Source organism: Nothobranchius furzeri, chromosome 17 (genome assembly GCF_043380555.1).
Source record: "Nothobranchius furzeri strain GRZ-AD chromosome 17, NfurGRZ-RIMD1, whole genome shotgun sequence".
NCBI lineage: Eukaryota > Metazoa > Chordata > Actinopteri > Cyprinodontiformes > Nothobranchiidae > Nothobranchius > Nothobranchius furzeri.
The window spans coordinates 32,360,308-32,379,480 of record NC_091757.1 but is presented as its reverse complement, the minus strand read 5'-3'; the positions used below and the strand labels follow the sequence as shown (position 1 = coordinate 32,379,480).

At 44.2% G+C, this 19,173-nt stretch overlaps 1 protein-coding gene across 8 annotated transcripts in view; it reads left to right on the top strand.

Moving 5' to 3' along the window:
* Nucleotides 1–12,441: 12,441 nt before the first annotated feature.
* Nucleotides 12,442–19,173, top strand: part of fbrsl1 (fibrosin-like 1) — a 356,228-nt gene continuing 349,496 nt past the window's right edge. For 2 of the 8 annotated variants that reach the window (XM_054731288.2, XM_054731280.2), the window contains exon 1: nt 12,445–13,797. In XM_054731288.2, coding sequence (XP_054587263.2) covers nt 13,474–13,797 — 324 coding nt within the window. In that variant the 5' untranslated portion in view covers nt 12,445–13,473. Of the gene's footprint in view, nt 13,798–19,173 lie in introns of all 8 variants that reach the window. The other 6 variants (XM_054731282.2, XM_054731287.2, XM_054731281.2 and 3 more) reach the window with 5 other exon arrangements.

Sequence of the window (19,173 nt, the reverse complement as noted above, 5' to 3'; positions counted from 1 at the left end):
GGCTGCACAGACACCAGAAAGGCAGAGATGAGACCAAACGATAAATAAGAGATGTGAGGATGTGTATGTTTGTTTCATGTGGAGGTTTGCAGGACCCGACCTAAGCAATCCTATAGCTGGAGCCGTGGTTTCCCAAGAGACAGCTTGTTGCTGGAAAGCCCTGGGCGAGTTTTTCTCCTTGGGTTTGACTGTAAATTGCCACCAAACCAGTGAATTACTCTGTGATGTGTCACAGAGGCAGCCGAAAGCCCTATAGGCATAAAAACACATACTTATGTTTCTTCTCACAGTAATTTCTCAGTGACAGTCATAGCAGCACGCAGAAACGTCTCAAGATCCAGCAGCTGCATACTCACAGCAGCTGCTTGTCAGAGCAGGTAGAGATTTGGACGGATTGAACCGAGTTGCAGGTTGTTTGCAGTTTTATTACAAGTCATGCAGCGGAAGCTCCCCAGCTTTTTGTTGGGCTCTATGAGTGTGTAATCGGTCTTTGTGGTAGCGGTAATAACTTGTTGACATGCATATATGCTAACATATACTTATCACCTCTAAGAAGCTGGGCTGGTTTTTCAATAACTGTGATAGGTTAACCAGGAGTTTCACTGGATGATGATAATAATAATGCATTGAACTTATATAGCACTTTTCTAGACACCCAAAGATGCTTTCACACTCTCACATTCACACACTGCTGGTGATGGTAAGCTACTTGTAGCCACAGCTGCCCTGGGGAGGTCTGACAGAGGCGAGGCTGCCATTTGGCGCCGTCGGCCCCTCTGACCGCCACTAACACAGGCAAGTTGGGTGAAGTGTCTTGCCCAAGGACACAACAGCAGGATACCCCTGGCGGGAGCTGGAATCGAACCCATGACCCTCCGATCATGAGGCAACTCGCTCTACCACCTGAGCTACTGCTGCCCAGGCCTCACAGCAGACTGAGTCTAGGTCTAAGGGCTGTGTTTGTCAGGGTGGATTCCCCACAACCGTTCCAGTTAGGCTTCACTGGGTCTCTGAATATGCTTTTAGTTCAGGTGTTAGCATGCATTGCTAGCTCTCTCTCGCTCTCTGTGTTGGCATGGTGGACTGGCAGTGATTGGACTTCCTAAATATGATATAACAAGTTTATATAATAGATCAACTTAATTATGATGCTGGATGAAAAGCTATGAGAGTAATCAAGAGCGAATGCAATATATATCAAGCAGCAAAAAGGATCCTTATGGTGTAGATTACAGGCATCCTGGTCTTCAATTGCCACTATCCAGCATAATGTTGTTGTTTCCCTGCTAATTCAAGGGTTGAATCAGTTGGTCCTCAAGCTCTGCAGACACCTGCTAATCAACTACTGATCAAATCAAGTGAGTTGGAACAGGGAAGCAATTCAAACACGTAGAAGTTACTCCCAAAAGGTTGGTAATCCCCACAGTTAAATCTATATTTTAGGTTCTTTTGTTTTAGTGCATGTGTATGAACAATTGAGTATTAGAAGGGATGTCCAATATTATCGGTTTAACATTAAAGTAGCCAGATGGAGTATTTCTCTTGTCCAATGGCACCATCTAGTGGCTGACAAGCATATCACACAAAAAGTCTGTCAATCGATTTTAGAAAGATGGCGATTTCATGTTTATAAATGTGCTCCTGTAGCCGACAAACATAGTTAAAACACGTTTTTATAAGTAATACTCTCATGTCATGTTGTGTTTTCGTCTATTTTTATTTTAAAGACACTTGTCCGTGAAAAGCTCTTTAACTCTGCATCAGCTTAGGTATTCCTTAAATTTGAAGCACGTAAGCGGTAGTGAAACGCTATTGGATAGTTCTGGTCGCCGCTCAGCTTCCCATCGCACGGAGCTCTGCGGGGCAGGGGGCGTGCTTGGCAAAAAAATATAAAAATAAAAACTTATGATCGGATTTCTGAAAAACCTTACATAATTTCTGAAAGGGGAAAACTCCAGAAAGCTGGTTTAAAATTGGGTGAAAATATCGGTATCGTATTTTACTCTTTGACTCTTTCAAAATGTCATAGTATGAAAGATCTAAGGTTTAGTTATTGACATATTTCAGCTTTATTTGGCACAACTCTTGAATAAGAAGGAAACCACCCTGTGTGGTGAACGTATGCTGCCCTCACCACACGTAGCTAGCCAGCTAGCTAACAACTGAAACATCTGTATTCAAAACCCAAACATTTGAACCTTTTTAACATTACCTGTTCTAATTATTAGCTTATGAAACAAACTTTTCCCATCATCAACATAATTATTTTGTTCTAAAGGTGTCACAGCGTTTTTGTCAGGATCATCTCAGAGAGAATCAGCTGCTGTTGGAGACAAATTAAACGACACTTTCCTACTGACTAACTTAAATTGAAGTAGTTGTCATTTTACACAGAAAGTGTTTGAATCTTATGAAATGAATGATAGGAGATGTGTACTGTTAGCAACCTGAATCATTTAGTTTTTCTTTTTTATGAGGGGGGGCTTCATATATCAGTTTTAATTAATAAAGAAACAAGAAATTAAGAGTTAGTATATCGTTACATCGGATTTGGAAAAAAGCCAATACAGAGTATCCCTAAAGGTTGGTTTATGCTTGACGCGTCCGCGAGGTCCGCACTGCTCCGCATGGCGAAATTGCGTCATTTTAACAACCTTGCCCCTCCACCGCGCCTCTGCACGGCCCAAAATTTCTGCAACGCGCACCTAGGAAAATTTCTAACCACGCGGATGGTCGGATGCGGAAAAACATGGCGGACCGGTAAGAACTAGTATGGCAGAGGTTCGTAAATAAAGACATTTGTATGATTCAGCTCTCAGAGATCACCGTGATCAACATGTTGTTAATAATTCTTGGAGAGAAATAGCTCCCACTGTCAGAAAAGACGAGGACGCTGTTAAAAAGGCTGAAATGCCATGTTGTAAACAACAGAAATTTCTACTTCTACTATGGTGTAGTGTTGGATGCATGCTGTAGAGCTCCATGCTGCCCCGTTCAGTTTGGGAGAATATTGGCTCACCGCAGAGACGAGCCGCATGAACCATAAACGCTGCAAGTTGTGAAGCGCGTTCCATCCATGAGCCGCATCACCAAGCGGAAAGTGAATGCGTCAAGCATAAACCAAGCTTAAGTAGCACATACCGTAAATCCTCTAATATTAGCCTGTATTCAATTAACGGCCGGGTATCATATTTTGGCTGGTGTCAGAGTCGGCGGAGGTGAATAATGGCCGTTTTTTTATTGTGGCCGGGTGGAATGTGGTAACAAACAAGTACCACAGTGGGGCAGTTGTGACATCCGTCTCACTTTTGATTTGCCAGTGATAGACCGCGAGGGTAACTTTAACCGTGCGGAGACGAAGAGGAGGCGAAAATTTGATATCAAGTTCAAAGAGAACGTGCTGATTATGCTGCAGAACACTCCGGGGAGCAGTAGCAGGGGTTGTATGAACTAGTCACTAGTCGACTTCACCGCTCTATAGTCTTATCCCTGTCATCGATTAGTCGCTGTCACGTGATAATGACCGGCAAGATGCAGTCCACAGAAAAGACAGCAGCCTGCTGTCAGCAGGTGACAAGCTCCTGCGCGTCGGGAGGCAACGCGTTGTGCCAGAGCGTCGGTACTGACACCCGTCGTAAAACGGGCATTTAACCAAATTGTGACCTTTACCCTCTTGCAATTCAACATTCCCCTCACCCCCATCCTAACCTTAACCAGCTTGCGCATGCAAAGCTCTGATTGTTGATGCGGTCCAGACATCTGCGTCCTGAGCACGGCCACAGTAACATTATCAAATCAGGTGTCGCCACCTCAAAAACTAAATTAACACACAATCGTTCATGTCGGCTTATTTCCTTTTATGTTTTCTGTCTTTTATTTGTGCCTGATGCGTTTCGCTGCTGTGGATCGGGGCGCATCACCTTGTCCTCCGGTGGCGGACCTCACCGGTCCCCCACTGCACTCCGCTGTTTTTGCGGTCGGTAGATCTTTTAGAACTGCAGTTCAAAGGTAACTCATAAGGTGAATATATATGAAGGCAGGTAGCAGTTTTTCTTTAGGATTAAGAGGAGATGCAGGCAGATAATAAACAGACAGGACAGAAAAATAGTCAAATAAAAACAAGTTAGTTTTTGAACCTGGTGGTTGCAACAAACAGACACCATTGAAGGTAATCAGAAGTGAGGAACAGAAAATGAAATAATTATTTTAATGTTTAGAGCAGCAGGAACTCTGAGAGGCTGCAGGTGCATCAGTGAGTTTGCGGCCGCTGAGCAGGGGGGGGGGGGGGGGCTGAAGCAGAAACTAGCGTTGTTAAAAGAAATGTGTTTAACTTTGAAAATGTGGGCGCAATTTTAATTGTCAAAAACTCCAGCGAACCATTAGTTCATTTTGCTCAAATAGAAATTGAGGCCTGCCTCTAATTCTGGCCATCCTTCCAATAAAGGCCTGGAGCTTGATGAGCTTGAGTCAAATACAAGCCCGCGCCTGTATTAGAGGATTTACAGTATGCTAGATCTCCATCAGCTTGTCCCTCAGCATGCTGGTGTTGAAACACTTTAGCCTGTTGTTGTGGCAAACTAATGGTTAATCTAATTGCTGATCATTTTGAAAATGTGTCCTTAATCAGAAAAACAAGGAATAAAGACCTGAAGAAGAACTGATTAGGACTCATCTTCTAAAGCCTCTGGAGTTAACTTAAATCCACCATTTGGTGAGGTCTTGTGATTGATCTTTATCTCGTGATCAGTGTTGACAATAAGCTGGTAGTGAGGCAGAGACAATGCTACCTGATTCCTACAGGACCATCATGGTCAGATTGGTAGCCAGGCTTTTATGATGAGATCTGGATGCATCGCTTTATTACATCTTACTTTGATCCATTTTACCAGATGAAGAGTCTGCTAACAGGTGTAGTGTGGGAAGACTGCAGCTCTGGCATGTTTCTTTTTCAGTGTACAACTCTTCCTCCGCTGCCGTTCCTGCTGCTTGTGGAAATGCTTTTTCCTCGTTAGTGAAGCCTGCTGTTCAGAACAAGAACTGCAGCAATGCTGGTTAAAAACAGCATCAAAGCCTCTGATCATGGGTAATAACTCATATTCCCCAAGAACCAAAGAACTCATGTTTTAGTTTTAATAATATAAAAGGACCCCACCCACTGGTATCATGTTCTGTAAGTGCTGGAGACCAGTCCAGTTCTCATCTCCACTTACGAACATCTGATAAAAGATGGACATCCTCACAAAAATCTGGAGCACCTTCAAATATTCTTAAATATGGACGTGTGAACAATTCCTCATTTCAGGGCCTTGGTGAACAAAATTCTTCTGATGAACAAAAAAGTGAGCGATACATGAATTTCATGATTTCTTGTGGTGGTTTTCGTAAAGCTGAAGGAAAAAAAAGGCAATGCTATTAAGAGAGAACCCTACTGCTCATTCAGCGATCGTCTCGGTGCAGGAAGCAGAAATACTGCGACTGAAATGTTTTCACTTAGAGGTTCAGGTGGATTCAGTCATGGTAAGACTCGGTGAAACTGCAAAGCAAAACTACTTTTATGCAAATGGTCTTTGCTGCAGGGTAAATTATCTACAGTTCAGTTCAGGGTGCTGCAGGTGATTAAACCATAAACTGAAGCGAGCGAGTGAGTATGATGATGCTTTTATGGAGCGCGTGAGACTACATTGCAACCCTGAGTGTACACAAATATAAAAAAGGTAGTTCCTCCCAGCTGTGCTTGTGATGCTTAGAGCTGAGGAAGGCAGCAGCCAGTGTTGCGTTGGAGAACAACCCAGGTGTGCCGCCTGATGCTTCTTTAAACCAGTGGACGGTATCATTTTCACGTTGTTTTAACCACTGTTCCCACCGTGAATAAACCCCTCTCCGTTTGAGCAGCTTTGCAAGAACTTATTCAGTAAGGAGATTAAAAAAAGCAGGAGCAGATATGGAGAGAGGGCCATGAAGAAAAGGAAAGAGATTACCTCTGTTTCTTCCTTGCTACTGTTTGCTGTGAGCCTAATCCATAGCTGCAGACTCTGAGCTCCCACATCGCAGTCACTCAAACACCAGTCTCTTTGAAACGCTTAGCCCTGGCTGCGCTGGAAGCCGAGCAGAGGGAAGCTGTCATGCTTTTATGATGTATAAGTGGCAGGATTGTTTATTCCTCTTTGGGTCTGTTGCCACGATAAGGATTCATTTATTGTTGCTGCAGGTCAAGATGTCACTTGCTCATGGATATTTTCCGCTGAGATACGGCAGTTTTAAAGAGCATATGCGCGGCATAGATTTAGGATTGAGAGGTGGAGGATCTGAAGCAAGCAATAAAAATAAAAAATCTCCTCACACACACACACACACACACCATCTTCTTTGTAAATGCTATAGCTCTACAGAAATCAATACCACTAGATTTCACACTAGAACAGTAGACAGCTGTAAGATGCTCAAATCTCTGCTCTGCTGTAGAGTAAAATACATTCTGTTAGTATTACAGAGATTTACACACACATCCTTCTAGTATATTAGGGCCAGTTGGGAAATCCGTCAGTGGAATGTTTTTAGCTTTGACAGTGAAAGTGAAGAAAGCATCAAAAGGCCTCCCTCTAAAATGCACGTTGCACATACAGTGGTGTGAAAAACTCTTTGCCCCCTTCCTGAGTTCTTATTCTTTTGCATGTTTGTCACGCTAAATGTTTCTGATCATCAAACACATTTAACCATTAGTCAAAGATAACACAAGTAAACACAAAATGAAGTTTTGAAATGATGGTTTTTATTATTTAGGTAGAGAACAAAGTCCAAACCTACATTGCCCTGTGTGAAAAAGTAATTGACTCCTGAACCTAATAAATGGTTGGGCCTCCCTTAGCAGCAATAACTGCAATCAAGCGTTTGCGATAACTTGCTACGAGTCTTTTACAGTGCTCTGGAGGAATTTTGGCCCACTCATCTTTGCAGAATTGTTGTCATTCAGCTTTATTTGAGGGTTTTCTAGCATGAACTGCCTTTTTAAGGTCAAGCCATAGCATCTCAATAGGATTCAGGTCAGGACTTTGACTAGGCCACTCCAAAGTCCTCATTTTGTTGTTCTTCAGCCATTCAGAGGTGGATTTGCTGGTGTGTTTTGGGTCATTGTCCTGCTGCAGCACCCAAGATCGCTTCAGCTTTAGTTGACGGACAGATGGCCGGACATTCTCCTTCAGGATGTTTTGGTAGACAGTAGAATTCATGGTTCCATTTATCACAGCAAGCCTTCCAGTTCCTGAAGCAGCAAAACAACCCCAGACCATCACACTACCACCACCATATTTTACTGTTGGTATGATGTTCTTTGTCTGAAATGCTGTGTTACTTCTACACCAGATGTAACGGGACATTTGCCTTCCAAAAGGTTCAACTTTTGTCTCATCAGTCCACAAGGTGTTTTCCCAAATGTCTTGGCAATCATTGAGATGTTTCTTAGCAAAACTGAGACGAGCCCTAATGTTCTTTTTGCTTAACAGTGATTTGTGTCTTGGAAATCTGCCATGCAGGCCATTTTTGCCCAGTCTCTTCCTTATGGTGGAGTCGTGAACACTGACCTTAAATGAGGCGAGTGAGGCCTGCAGTTCTTTAGAAGTTGTCCTGGGGTCTCGGATGAGTTGTCTCTGCGCTCTTGGGGTTATTTTGGTCGGCCGCCCACTCCTGGGAAGGTTCACCACTGTTCCATGTTGTTGCCATTTGTGGATAATGGCTCTCACCGTGGTTCGCTGGAGTCCCAAAGCTTTAGGAATGGCTTTATAACCTTTACCAGACTGATAGATCTCGATTACTTTTGTTCTCATTTGTTCTTGAATTTCTTTGGATCTTGACATGATGTCTAGCTTTTGAGGTGCTTTTGGTCTACTTCTCTGTGTCAGGCAGCTCATATTTAAGTGATTTCTTGATTGAAACAGGTGTGGCAGTAATCAGGCTTGGGGGTGGCTACAGAAATTGAACTCAGGTGTGAAACACCACAGTTGGGTTATTTTTTAACAAGGGGGGCAATTACTTTTTCACACAGGGCAATGTAGGTTTGGATTTTGTTCTCTACCTAAATAATAAAAACCATCATTTCAAAACTTCATTTTGTGTTTACTTGTGTTATCTTTGACTAATGGTTAAATGTGTTTGATGATCAGAAACATTTTGTGTGACAATCATGCAAAAGAATAAGAAATCAGGAAGGGGGCAAAGAGTTTTTCACACTGCTGTATGTGCAGAAAAACATGTCCTACCTCTTCATCATTATAAATGTTGAGCAGAGCCAGAATGCAGATTCTGAGTTTAGTCCCTTTTGTGGACAGACGTGGAGTTTTGTGTCTTTCTGAGTTACTTTAGTCCCACTTGTTACCTCCTTGCACCATCGTTGCATAAGTCCTCTGCAGCAACAATCTGCTCCAGCCCTTGTTGCAGTGGACACAAGGAAGGCTTTTGCAGTGCTGTCCATTATATTTAGCAACCTTAAGCAACATTTTTCATTAAGTTACTGGAGTATCTGTGCGACACCACCACTCTCAGCATCACTAAATCTGATTCTGCTGCTCCAGCGCTGCACTCACCACCACGCATTTATAGAAAGAACACACAGTCCTGTCAGTCTGCTGCATAGGCTGAAGATTTCTACAGAAAGAGTTGGCTTCAAAACTCCATTGATGGACCACTCCACGTATTTATATGTATATTTATCACGTCTGTGCGAGTACGTGCAAAATATCTCATGGTGCGAAATGACATGATCTGGATGAATTTGAATGACCCGCCCCTCCAGTCTTTGAATGTTAAGATCACCCCTACTTGTCAGTCAGAAGACCCACTGAACTGCTGGATGGGATTTAATGAAACCTGGATAAGAATCTACAGCTGATCAGCTTCTGACTCAACCCCATTAAGGATGGCTGCCACTGCTAATTGACCTCATCAAACACAAAAATGACCTCAGCTCTGTCACTTTTAAAGATACTGAGCTACAAATGTATTACAGCTGCATGGAGCCATTTACCACACTTACATCAGGTATTAACAGACCGAGGAGCTATTTAGCTGTTTTATGCAGCATGTGTTTTGATTTGAATATAGTAAAATAAGATTTGAACAAAACAACTTGGAATTTTTGAGTTAAAACTCTAACAAATGATGGATCTGCTCATAGGATCTTATGTTTATGATATGTATTTGTATCAGATGCCACGTTTACACCCAGAGCCTTTGCCCTGTTCTGAGACATCCTCCATCTTTGATGCACTACCTGTTTGGTACAGGTGAACTGTGTGGCTTTTGGGCTGTGCACGATTTCTGTTCAGGTCCCTTTTTTGATATTTGAAAAACAAATGTATTTAAATTCTGTGTTGTAATTCCTGGCAATAGAAGAAAATCCATTGAGTGACTTTTTGTGATTTGGTCTATGAGCAGCAGAATGTTCCAATCATCAAGTCAATGAACATTGTTCCAATTAAACGAAACCCAGCAAATTGCTCAAATTCAATGAGTCGGGGCTTGAAGCTCGGTTTATTTACTTCAAAGGAAAGCTGTACAGTTAAGCAAAACACCATGCAAATACCCGCTGGATATGTGCAGCGGTGGCTCGACTTCCTTGACCTGTAATCTGAATAAAAGAGCTCTGATCGACCGTGTGTTTTCCTCAGAAAGGACAACGCTCCTGCAGAGCATAGAGCCTGCACTTTCTGCTGAGTTGAAAATGTAAATTTTCTGCATTCTTTATGCTCTATTTTTGATTCTGATATGAGAAACCCAGTTGAACGTCTTATGAGACAGGACTAACATAAAAGCTTTGCATGTGTCCTTTGCCATCTATAGGTCTGATATCTACCAGATACTCTGGTTTTACTTTGCACAGGATTCCCTGAAAAACCCTGCAGACTGGGAATCACACAAACCGGGCTCAGGGCTGCAGAAAGTTGGATGCAGCGTAAAGCGTGGCAACTTGTGTGTCAAAAATTTACTGTGAGCTCATGAAATGTTGACCTTTATGTGACAATGAAATGCAGCTTTACACATTTTGTGTGGTGTGGTGGGGATAGATGGTGGTCAGAGCCAGCAGGATGGAGCAGCTGTCAGAATCTGACTGTGTGTGTGTGTGTGTGTGTGTGTGTGTGTGTCTGTGTGTGTTTGTGTGTGTGTGTGTGTGTGTGTGTGTGTGTGTGTGTGTGTGTGTGTGTGTGTGTGTGTGTGTGTGTGTGTGTGTGTGTGTGTGTGTGTGTGTGTGTGTGTGTGTGTGTGTGTGACAGCCTGTTACTGCAAGGCGGGATTAACCATGTGGGCAACTGGGCAATTGCCCAGGGGTCCACAAACTCTAAAGGGTCCAGGCCCAGGGCAGCAACGGCAAGAGCAAAATACTGTATCTGTAATTCCATCCAGGGGTTCCATCCAGGAACAGGGATCGAATTACGGGGGAGCTGGATATCCTACACATCCAGGGAGAGCCGGAAAAAAGTTGTCTACCTATATCACATCATTCATGGACTCTTGAGCAGAGAGCACAGAGCGCTGTTCGTTGGTGCGCTCCAGGCAGCTGCGTCCAGCGCACGGTCCATTCTCAAAGTGGTGCAACCAAATAACTATAATTAACACACCATCGTTCAGTCCACACGAGGTGGGTCAAAGGTTACCCTGAGCGGGTTACGTGCAAGGCCGGATTAACCATATGAGCAACTGGGCAATTGCCCAGGGCCCACGAACTCTAAAGGGCCCAGGGCAGCAAGGGCACGAGCAAAATACTGTATCTGTAATTTCCCGCTTTATGAGGACTATGGTGACCGTACGTCCTGTTTTCCTCGGACATGTCCACTTTTCACTCTCTGTCCGGGCGTCCGGACTGGGGGTTCTTGTATTGATGAAAATGTCTGGCTTTTCATCCAGGAGCAGGGATTGAATCATGGGGAGCTGGATATCCTACACATCCAGGAGAGCAGGAAAAAAGTTTAATACCTATATTACATCATTTATGGACTCTTTTGAGCAGAGAGCACAGAGAGCGGCACAGCGCGTTGTTGCGCTGCAATCCAGGCAGCTGCGTCCATCGCACGGTCCATTCTCAAAGTGGCGCAACCAAAAAACTATAATTAACACACGATCGTTCATGTCCGCACATGTTCTCTATTTTCTGTCTTATTTGCGCCTGAAGCGCTCTGCTACTGCGGAGCTCATCACCTGTGCTGCGGTGATTTCACCTCACTGACGCAGCATCCAAACGTGCTCTCCGCTTTGTGGTCAGGAGATCCCTTTGATCTGCTCAGAAGTAACTGATGAGGTGAAAAAGTAAGAATCCAGGCAGCAGTTTTTCTGCAGAGTTTAGAGGAGATGCAGGAAGATGAGAGACACAGGACAGGAAATAGTTAAATAAAAACAAGAAAACAAAGTAAAATGTAGGTAGATTAATCTCCACTACACATTTTTACCTGCATAAAACAATAAGTTATACACATGTAATATTTATACATTTGATACAATTCAGATCACCTTCAAAACTCAGTCACCCACCCAGGGCCGTTTCAAGACATTTTGGGGGCCAAGACAAAATGCCCCCCCCCCACCCCCCCACCCCCATAACTGGGCTCCCCAGAAGCCTCTTGAAAGCCACTATTTGTGGATTCTCTGAAAGTTTCCATGGAGTGTGTGACAACTTATTTTTTCATTGATCCTATCGTCTAATCTCACAGCTGAAACAAGCATCCTTAATAATCTGTGCACAGGAAGCATACCGATGTTGTAGTAAAACAAAAGGTATAATAATTTATTATTAATAAAACCTTGTTGCAGCACTAAAGCAGAAAAATTAGATTTTGCAATAAATATGCTAAATATTTACATATGAATTGTTTTAGAGCCCTTTTATTGGCAGAATCTGATATTAATGTAGTTCTTTAAAAAAAAAGGGTCCCAACGTGGTTTGTGTGGCGTTGCCATAGTGTGACGTCATAGGCACAGATCCCCTGTCCTCTTGTTAGGAAATGGAAATATGATCACCCTATATTCAACAAACTGTCCACCTGGGCTTTTGCGCTGCACAGAGATGCGTCGCTGCCTATGACTTTGAACGTCAGTTGAGAGCAGTTGAGAGTAAGACTGACCAATGAAGAGAGTGCCTCAAGTTAAGACCCTCTCCTCATTGGTCAGTCCACACAAGGTGGGTCAAAGGTTACCCTGAGTGGGTTACGCGATGTCAGGCATTCAAGTATTGAATATATTTACTGCATATTACAGTAATATATTCTGTATGTGACCATATTATGGTGATCCTTGGGTCGTGATGATGGGGCCCTTGAATACTGTTGCCCAGGGTACAACAAAGTGTTAATCTGGCCCTGTGTTATTGGGAAACACATGATGTTAGGCTCTAGCAGCAGTGTGAGAGCATGATTTCCCCCTTTCATTCTTTATTTTCTTTTATTTACAACAGCTTACTTCCTTTGGTGAATTGTAGGCCAGAAGTGGCGGAAATACGTCAGTTATGTGGGTTCTCTGAAGCTCGAGTGCGTCTCTTAATTTCGGGTGAAGGGAATGAGAACGAGGAGAGAAGATTTTAATCACTCCTGTCGCTTTAAGGACACTTATCAAAGCCTTATTATGCGAATTGAAAATACCACGAGCCGCTGAGCAGCCAGGGGACGGACTGAGTGGATTTATAGGAAACTGTATGATCTGAGCTGGAAGACAGCGCTTCATCGCCTTGTGGAGTTGGATTTCACGCTGGATGCTTGGCTTATTCGGACGGTTCGGGTCATTTAGGGAAAATTGCGCAGAAGTAGCTCTCGGACTTGGGATCTTCTCTCCTCCCGAAGCGAGCAGAGGGATATTTTGAAACTCAACGCGTTGCCTGCGGGATTATTCTTTCACCCGACAACACGAACCCTTCTTGTCCGTTTGGTTCCGGACGGGTAGTACCTCGAGCTTTTATCTGACAGCCTTATTGGATCATGGATTGGGGTGGTGGAAGGGAAGAAGCGCGGCCAGCGACATGATTTTTCTGCGCTGTTTGCGCTACAACGCTGCGAGCTTGGTTTTTCTTACGTCGCTGGTTATAAAACAAAAGTTCCGAGGCGAGTGGGATGCGTGGATTTTTAACTGTTTGGTCTTTTTGCACCTGCTTTAACGGACACCGCGTCGACACGGTGCGGATTCGTGACAATACCGTGCGGATCCGCGCCGCTCCGTGCCGCTGCGCGCCGCTTCTCTGGGATACTTCAACATTTGCTGATCGTTCTGGAGATTCTGTAGATTTAAACTCAAGGTCACGGAGTGTTTAAAGGCTGCATCGCTTTCTTATTTCCACACGTACACACACACACACACACGCACACAAACGCGCGCGCGCGCAGTCTCCAATCTTCAGTCCAGTGTGTGTTATTTGTCATTACGCGGCGCAGCGAGCGTGTGGGCGTGCACGTCCTGTGGAGTTACGTTTTGCTTTTTTCCTGGTTTTCCCTAAACTGACACTGCATGCAGGCTCTTGCCAATAACATGGATGGAAAACTGAAACCGGGTCGGAGATGCCGGACCAAGCGGGAGAGAGTGCGGAGGTTGCGGGAGCCGGGGAGCAGAGAAGCCCGCAGCCCGGACCCCAACTCCTCCTGCTCCGACAGGGAGGGACACAGTCCCGGGAGAGACGCTGCCTCCCTGGCCGGCAAAAAGGCTCCGCGCCCGGCAGCTACCGCCAGAGCGCCTCGCCCCCCTCGCAGGAAGAGACGGCAGTCCAGTTCGCAGGAGGAGGACATAATTGATGGATTTGCTATCACCAGTTTCACCAGTCTGGACCGTCTGGAGGTAAGACCGAACTGGATCGTTACCTGCCTCCATTGGAGGCCAGCAGCAGAGTCTGGTCCAATACGTCACCAGTGTACTCATCAGATGACTCCTTCAATCATCTGGTGGTCCAGGGGTGTGTCTAACTTCACCCCCCATCTCCTACTGGTTTGGTTGCCATTGATCTGCTGGGTTTCCATGATTTCACTGTCCTGTCATTCTGGGAGCTGCTGCTTTTGTTATCCTTCAAGTTTGATGACTGACATGCTTCTCACACTTGTGGCTGAAGTGTTGTTTCATATTTGTCTTCACCATGAGCGATCAGTGTCTTCTTGACATCGTGCCCTTTTTGATAAACTGCCTTCTGCAGGGTTCATCTGTTCCAGGCTGATACACCATGTGCTGATAAGTCTGTTCCTGTCATTGCTCGGTGGGATGTTGGATGTCAGAGGATGATTTCAGGCAGAAAGGAGGTTCCCCTTGTGACATCCATCTTTATTTATCTTCTTTGTCTCATTATGTTGCAAAGGACAAATCAAACATTTGCTCTCTTTGGGATGTTAGACAGAGTGACAAGGTAAGCAAGTTAGATTTCTTTGTTTTCCTGCTGATTCTTCTGCAAATGACAGTTCTGCTTTTGTAGCTATAAATCACAGCTTTTAACAAACAAAGCCTTCACGCTCCAGGTAACGCTTTAATCTGAAAGCTCATGAATCATGCTACAGTTAGGGATGGTGATATCCAGTCACGATTGATTCCCACGTTGTGCTTAGTCACCAAAATTTGTGGAATTCAGATGTGCTGTTATCCACCCTCACTGGAGGCTGAGAACCGGTTCTTGTCTTTTTACAAGTTTCCATTGGCTCCCATTGCTATAGCTTAGCACTAAGAGTCTTCAAAGTGGGTTAAGAGGAGTTTGGGGAACCAGCAGCTTGGTAATTGCTTGAATTAGTGTCACAATTAGTGTCCATTTATTAGTTTTGATCAATGTGGTTCCTGTTTTGCATCAGATCTCTGTTCTTTCTACACTCATGCTCTCATCACTTGTTGCAGTGCTCTGGTGTTTGCTCCCTTTGGTCCTTTTCTGCCCACAAGCTGCACTTAAGTCGTGCACGTTGTCGGTGACGGTTGTGTGCATGTGCTGCTTTATCGAATAAAAAAGTTTCCTCTTTGAGTTTTAAGGGAAGCTGAAGCTGGATAATTATCCAATTTCTGTTTTAAACATTTACCAGCAATAATAGTTTTCTTAGTCAAGTGCTAAATCCACATTGAGTGAACACGGGGAATAACAGTGCACTCTGTTGTACATAGAAGCTTATGTTTCAAGGCTAAGCAAATGAGCCATGATATGGCTCTATGTGAAACGATACTCGGATGCCAGCTACTTGCTGGTAATTGGTCTGATTTGCATGCAAATGGAGTGTGCTTATTAAAGGATGCTGCTGGATGTGGGGAAATTAAAAGAAGTAGCATGCAGTTTTCAACGTGCTGCCCTTTAGATGTTCCCGTTCAGTCGACGAGTTGAGTGTGTTGCTGCTTTCTGTTTACTCAGTTTACTGTAAATGACAATAATCACATTTGTTTACAGTTAATAAGCTGCACCACTGCGAATGAAATGTCCTCATAAAAGCGCGTGCCCTCTGGAAAGCAACGCATCACAGACCGTGACTCATGCTTTCATCTATTCACAGTAGGCTTGACTGGAACTCATGACCTACACTACCTGTGCTAATTACTCATCAATTATGAGGAGGACACAGCAGTCAGGGAGTAGCTCTGACCTATTGCGTCATGCTCCTGTAAGCCAGCACAGCCTGAGAGGAGCTGACGTGTGCTCCTCTAAACCTGATGGCCAGTGCCCTTCAGGGACGAGCGTTTCAAGTAAAAACACAGCTCCGATCCAAGGATGATTGTTTGATTATTCCTTCACCCCGCAGGGTTGTGCATTTATCTCACACGTTACTCAAACTGTGATCATTGATGTAGAGCAAAGGTTTCAGCACAACATGTAACATGCTTATCCTAGCATCTCACTGAGAAACAAAGCTTTCATGAAGGAAAACATAATTAGTCCTGCGTGCTACGTTTGCTCACATTGTTTGAAATTCAAGTTAAAAGATTTTTGTAAGACAGGATTTAATCAAAGTCAGAGTAGTTGTGGGTATCGAACCCACCTGGAACCCTTCCCAATGTGGTTTCTGGAGTCATTAAGTGATTAAGGAGACACACGTGAAACAAATATGTAAATATGCAGTCTGGCCACGACCCAAAGACAGAGCTCGGTCATGGGGAGGACTCTACGGCGCAATCTCAATACTCACATTGTGCCCTGCGGACTTCAACAAAGTGCACTTGGAGAAAGTGCGCAGTAGGCTTCGAGTGCGTAGTACACAAGTGTGCAAATAATTGCAGAATTGAGACAGGGGGCATTGCGTCATCGATCGCCACGCATGCCGGGATACTGGTCGCTGTGATACTTTTTTCAAAAGTCTTTATTAACAACTTTTAAACAAAAAGCCAAACAGTTATTTGATATAAATTTTTATTTATTGCGGCTTTGTCTAAAAGTTTTAGAGAATCAACTAATCATCCTAAAATTAACTAATTTGATCAGAAAATACATATTTTCAAAAAAGGAACTTGAGCCTTTTCTCCTGCAGCAATGACTTGTGGGTAATTCCCTTGCCCGAGGTCTGCATCGCTGCGGACTTGGGATGAAGTGCAGATTAAGGGAGCGATGGGGGCGTGGTCAACTTCCGCACTTGAGAATCGGGACACCCTACACACTCGCACCCCTGGCCGGGAACGCGCAAATGATGGGTGCAAGTGCGAGTATTGGGATTGGGCCTACGGTTGTCTTTCAGACTGTCGCAACACGCAGTTGGACAGCACTGGGACCAATCAGAAAATCAGTCAACACCGCAGTCCACCGTACATTGTAGAAGAAGAAGAAGAAGAAGCAAATACATCCTGTTTCTAAATGAACCTCTCTCTCCTCATGTCTCAAAGAAATGCACGTCTAAACGGCCCAAAGTTGAAGCCAAAGCTGTTTCAAATGAGCTCTGTTCCTGAGCCAAAACCATCTTTGTAGTTTTTCACCCTCACAGCTCTGGTGCTCAAGCCCACCCAATGTCTTGCAAAAAACGCAGAGCGCTGTGATTGGCCGAACCTAAAATGGTTCAGGCCAAATGGTAGACCTGCTGAGGCTACGTGGCTAGATGGACCTGCAGAGCTAAATGTTTTTGTTACTGCTACGGTTGGTCTAGATTTCTAGGCTAGGTGACCTAGCCTAGGTCACAAGCCATAAAGTCATAGCTCATACATGGCTGACACCAAATCTTTCAACTACTGCAGAATGTATGACTCAAAACATTTCTGCTATGGAAAAACTCTCGTTCACCCTCAGAGTTCAAAATGACTGGTTCTATGAAGTCTGATCAAAGGGGACTGACTTTATAAAGATCTGACTTTGTGTAAAGAATTATTAGTTTCTGTGGTAAATCTGCATTCCAGTGTATAATGGAGCTCCTCCTAATCTTTGTTCTTTAAGATTATAAAAAATTATTGAAAACATAAAAATTTAACACAGAAATTCTCTGTGTGACGAAATTAAAGATTAAATGAGGATCAATTATGAATAATCTCAAAATATTTACAAAATAGAGAAGACAAGGTGCACTAATGTTTTGTTGTTGATAACAGTGCTTAATATTATATAAATAATTATTAATTATAAAATTATAAAAAATCTGAAAAATCCTGAGCCTTCCTGGTAAGGTCTATTCAGGAGTTCTGGAGAGGAGGGTCCATTGGATTGTTGAACCCCAGATTCAGGAGGAGCAATGTGGTTTTCGTCCTGGCTGTGGAACACTGGACCAGCTCTTTACCCTTAGGGGGGTCCTGGAGGGTGCGTGGGAATTTGCCCAACCAGTCTACCTGTTTTGTGGATTCGGAGAAGGCGTTTCACCGCGTCCCTTGGGGGGCTCTGTGGGGGGGTACTCCGGGAGTATGGGGTACCAGGCCCTTTGATATGGGCTGTTAGGTCCCTGTATGACCGGTGTCAGAGCTTGGTCCGCATTGCCGGCAGTAAGTCGGGCTCATTTCCAGTGAGAGTTGGACTCCGCCAAGGCTGCCCTTTGTCACAGATTCTGTTCATAACCTTTATGGACAGGATTTCTAGGTGCAGCCAAGGTGTTGAGGGCATCTGTTTTGGTGGCCTGAGGATCAGGTCTCTGCTTTTTGCAGATGATGTGGTCCTGGTGGCTTCATCAGAACGTGATCTTCAGCTTTCGCTGGAACGGTTCACAAGCTGAGTGTGAAGCAGCTGGGATGAGAATCAGCTCCTCTAAATATGAGACCATGGTCTTGATTCGGAAAAGGGTAGAATGCCGTCTCCGGGTCAGGGATGAGGTCCTGCCCCAAGTGGAGGAGTTTAATTATCTTGGGGTCTTGTTCAGGAGTGAGGGAAAACTGGAGCGTGAGATCGATAGGTGGATTGGTGCTGCATCTGCCGTGATGCGGGCGTTGTACCAGTCTGTCATGGTGAAGAGAGAGCTGAGTCAGAAGGTGAAGCTCTTGATTTACCAGTCGATCTACGTTCCTACCCTCACTTATGGTCATGAGCTTTGGGTAATGACCGAAAGAACGAGATCGCGGATACAAGCGGCCAAAATGAGTTTTCTCCGAAGAGTGGCTGGGCTCTCCCTTACAGAAAGGGTGAGAAGCTTGGTCATTCGGGAGGGGCTCGGAATAGACCCGCTGCTCCTCCACATTGAGAGGAGCCAGTTGAGGTGGCTCGGGCATCTGGTCAGGATACCTCCTGGACGCCTCCCTGGTGAGGTTTTCCGGGTACGTCCAACCGGGAGGAGATCTAAAGGTAGACCCAGGACACGGTGGAGGGACTATGTCTCTCACCTGGCCAGGGAACGCCTTGGGATTCCCCTGGAGGAGCTGGCCCAAGTGGCTAGGGAGAGGGAAGTCTGGGCCTCTCGCCTTAGGCTACTGCCCCGCGACCTGACTCCGGATAAGCGGATCAAAATGGATGGATGGATGATTTGAAGTGAAATGTTACATATTTTATGGTAATTTTGTGTTTGCAAGCAGTTTGGGCTGCAGATATCAAATATTTTAGTATTAGAATATTTTACAAAATCTTCAAATATTCTATTTGACAATGTTTCAAGTGAAACCAGACTGTGGTCTGCTGCAAAAAAAATTAAATAAAACAACTAAATTATGAGGCTGAAATGTCAGAATCTTCTTTTTAAAAGCTCACTAATGTGTGTTAAAATGGTGTTGTCTAATTCCCTCTTTCCCAGCTGATATTTATAGTTAAAACAAACAAAATTGACATACATTTAATTAAAATTTAGTTTTGTATTAATCACTCATCTTAGT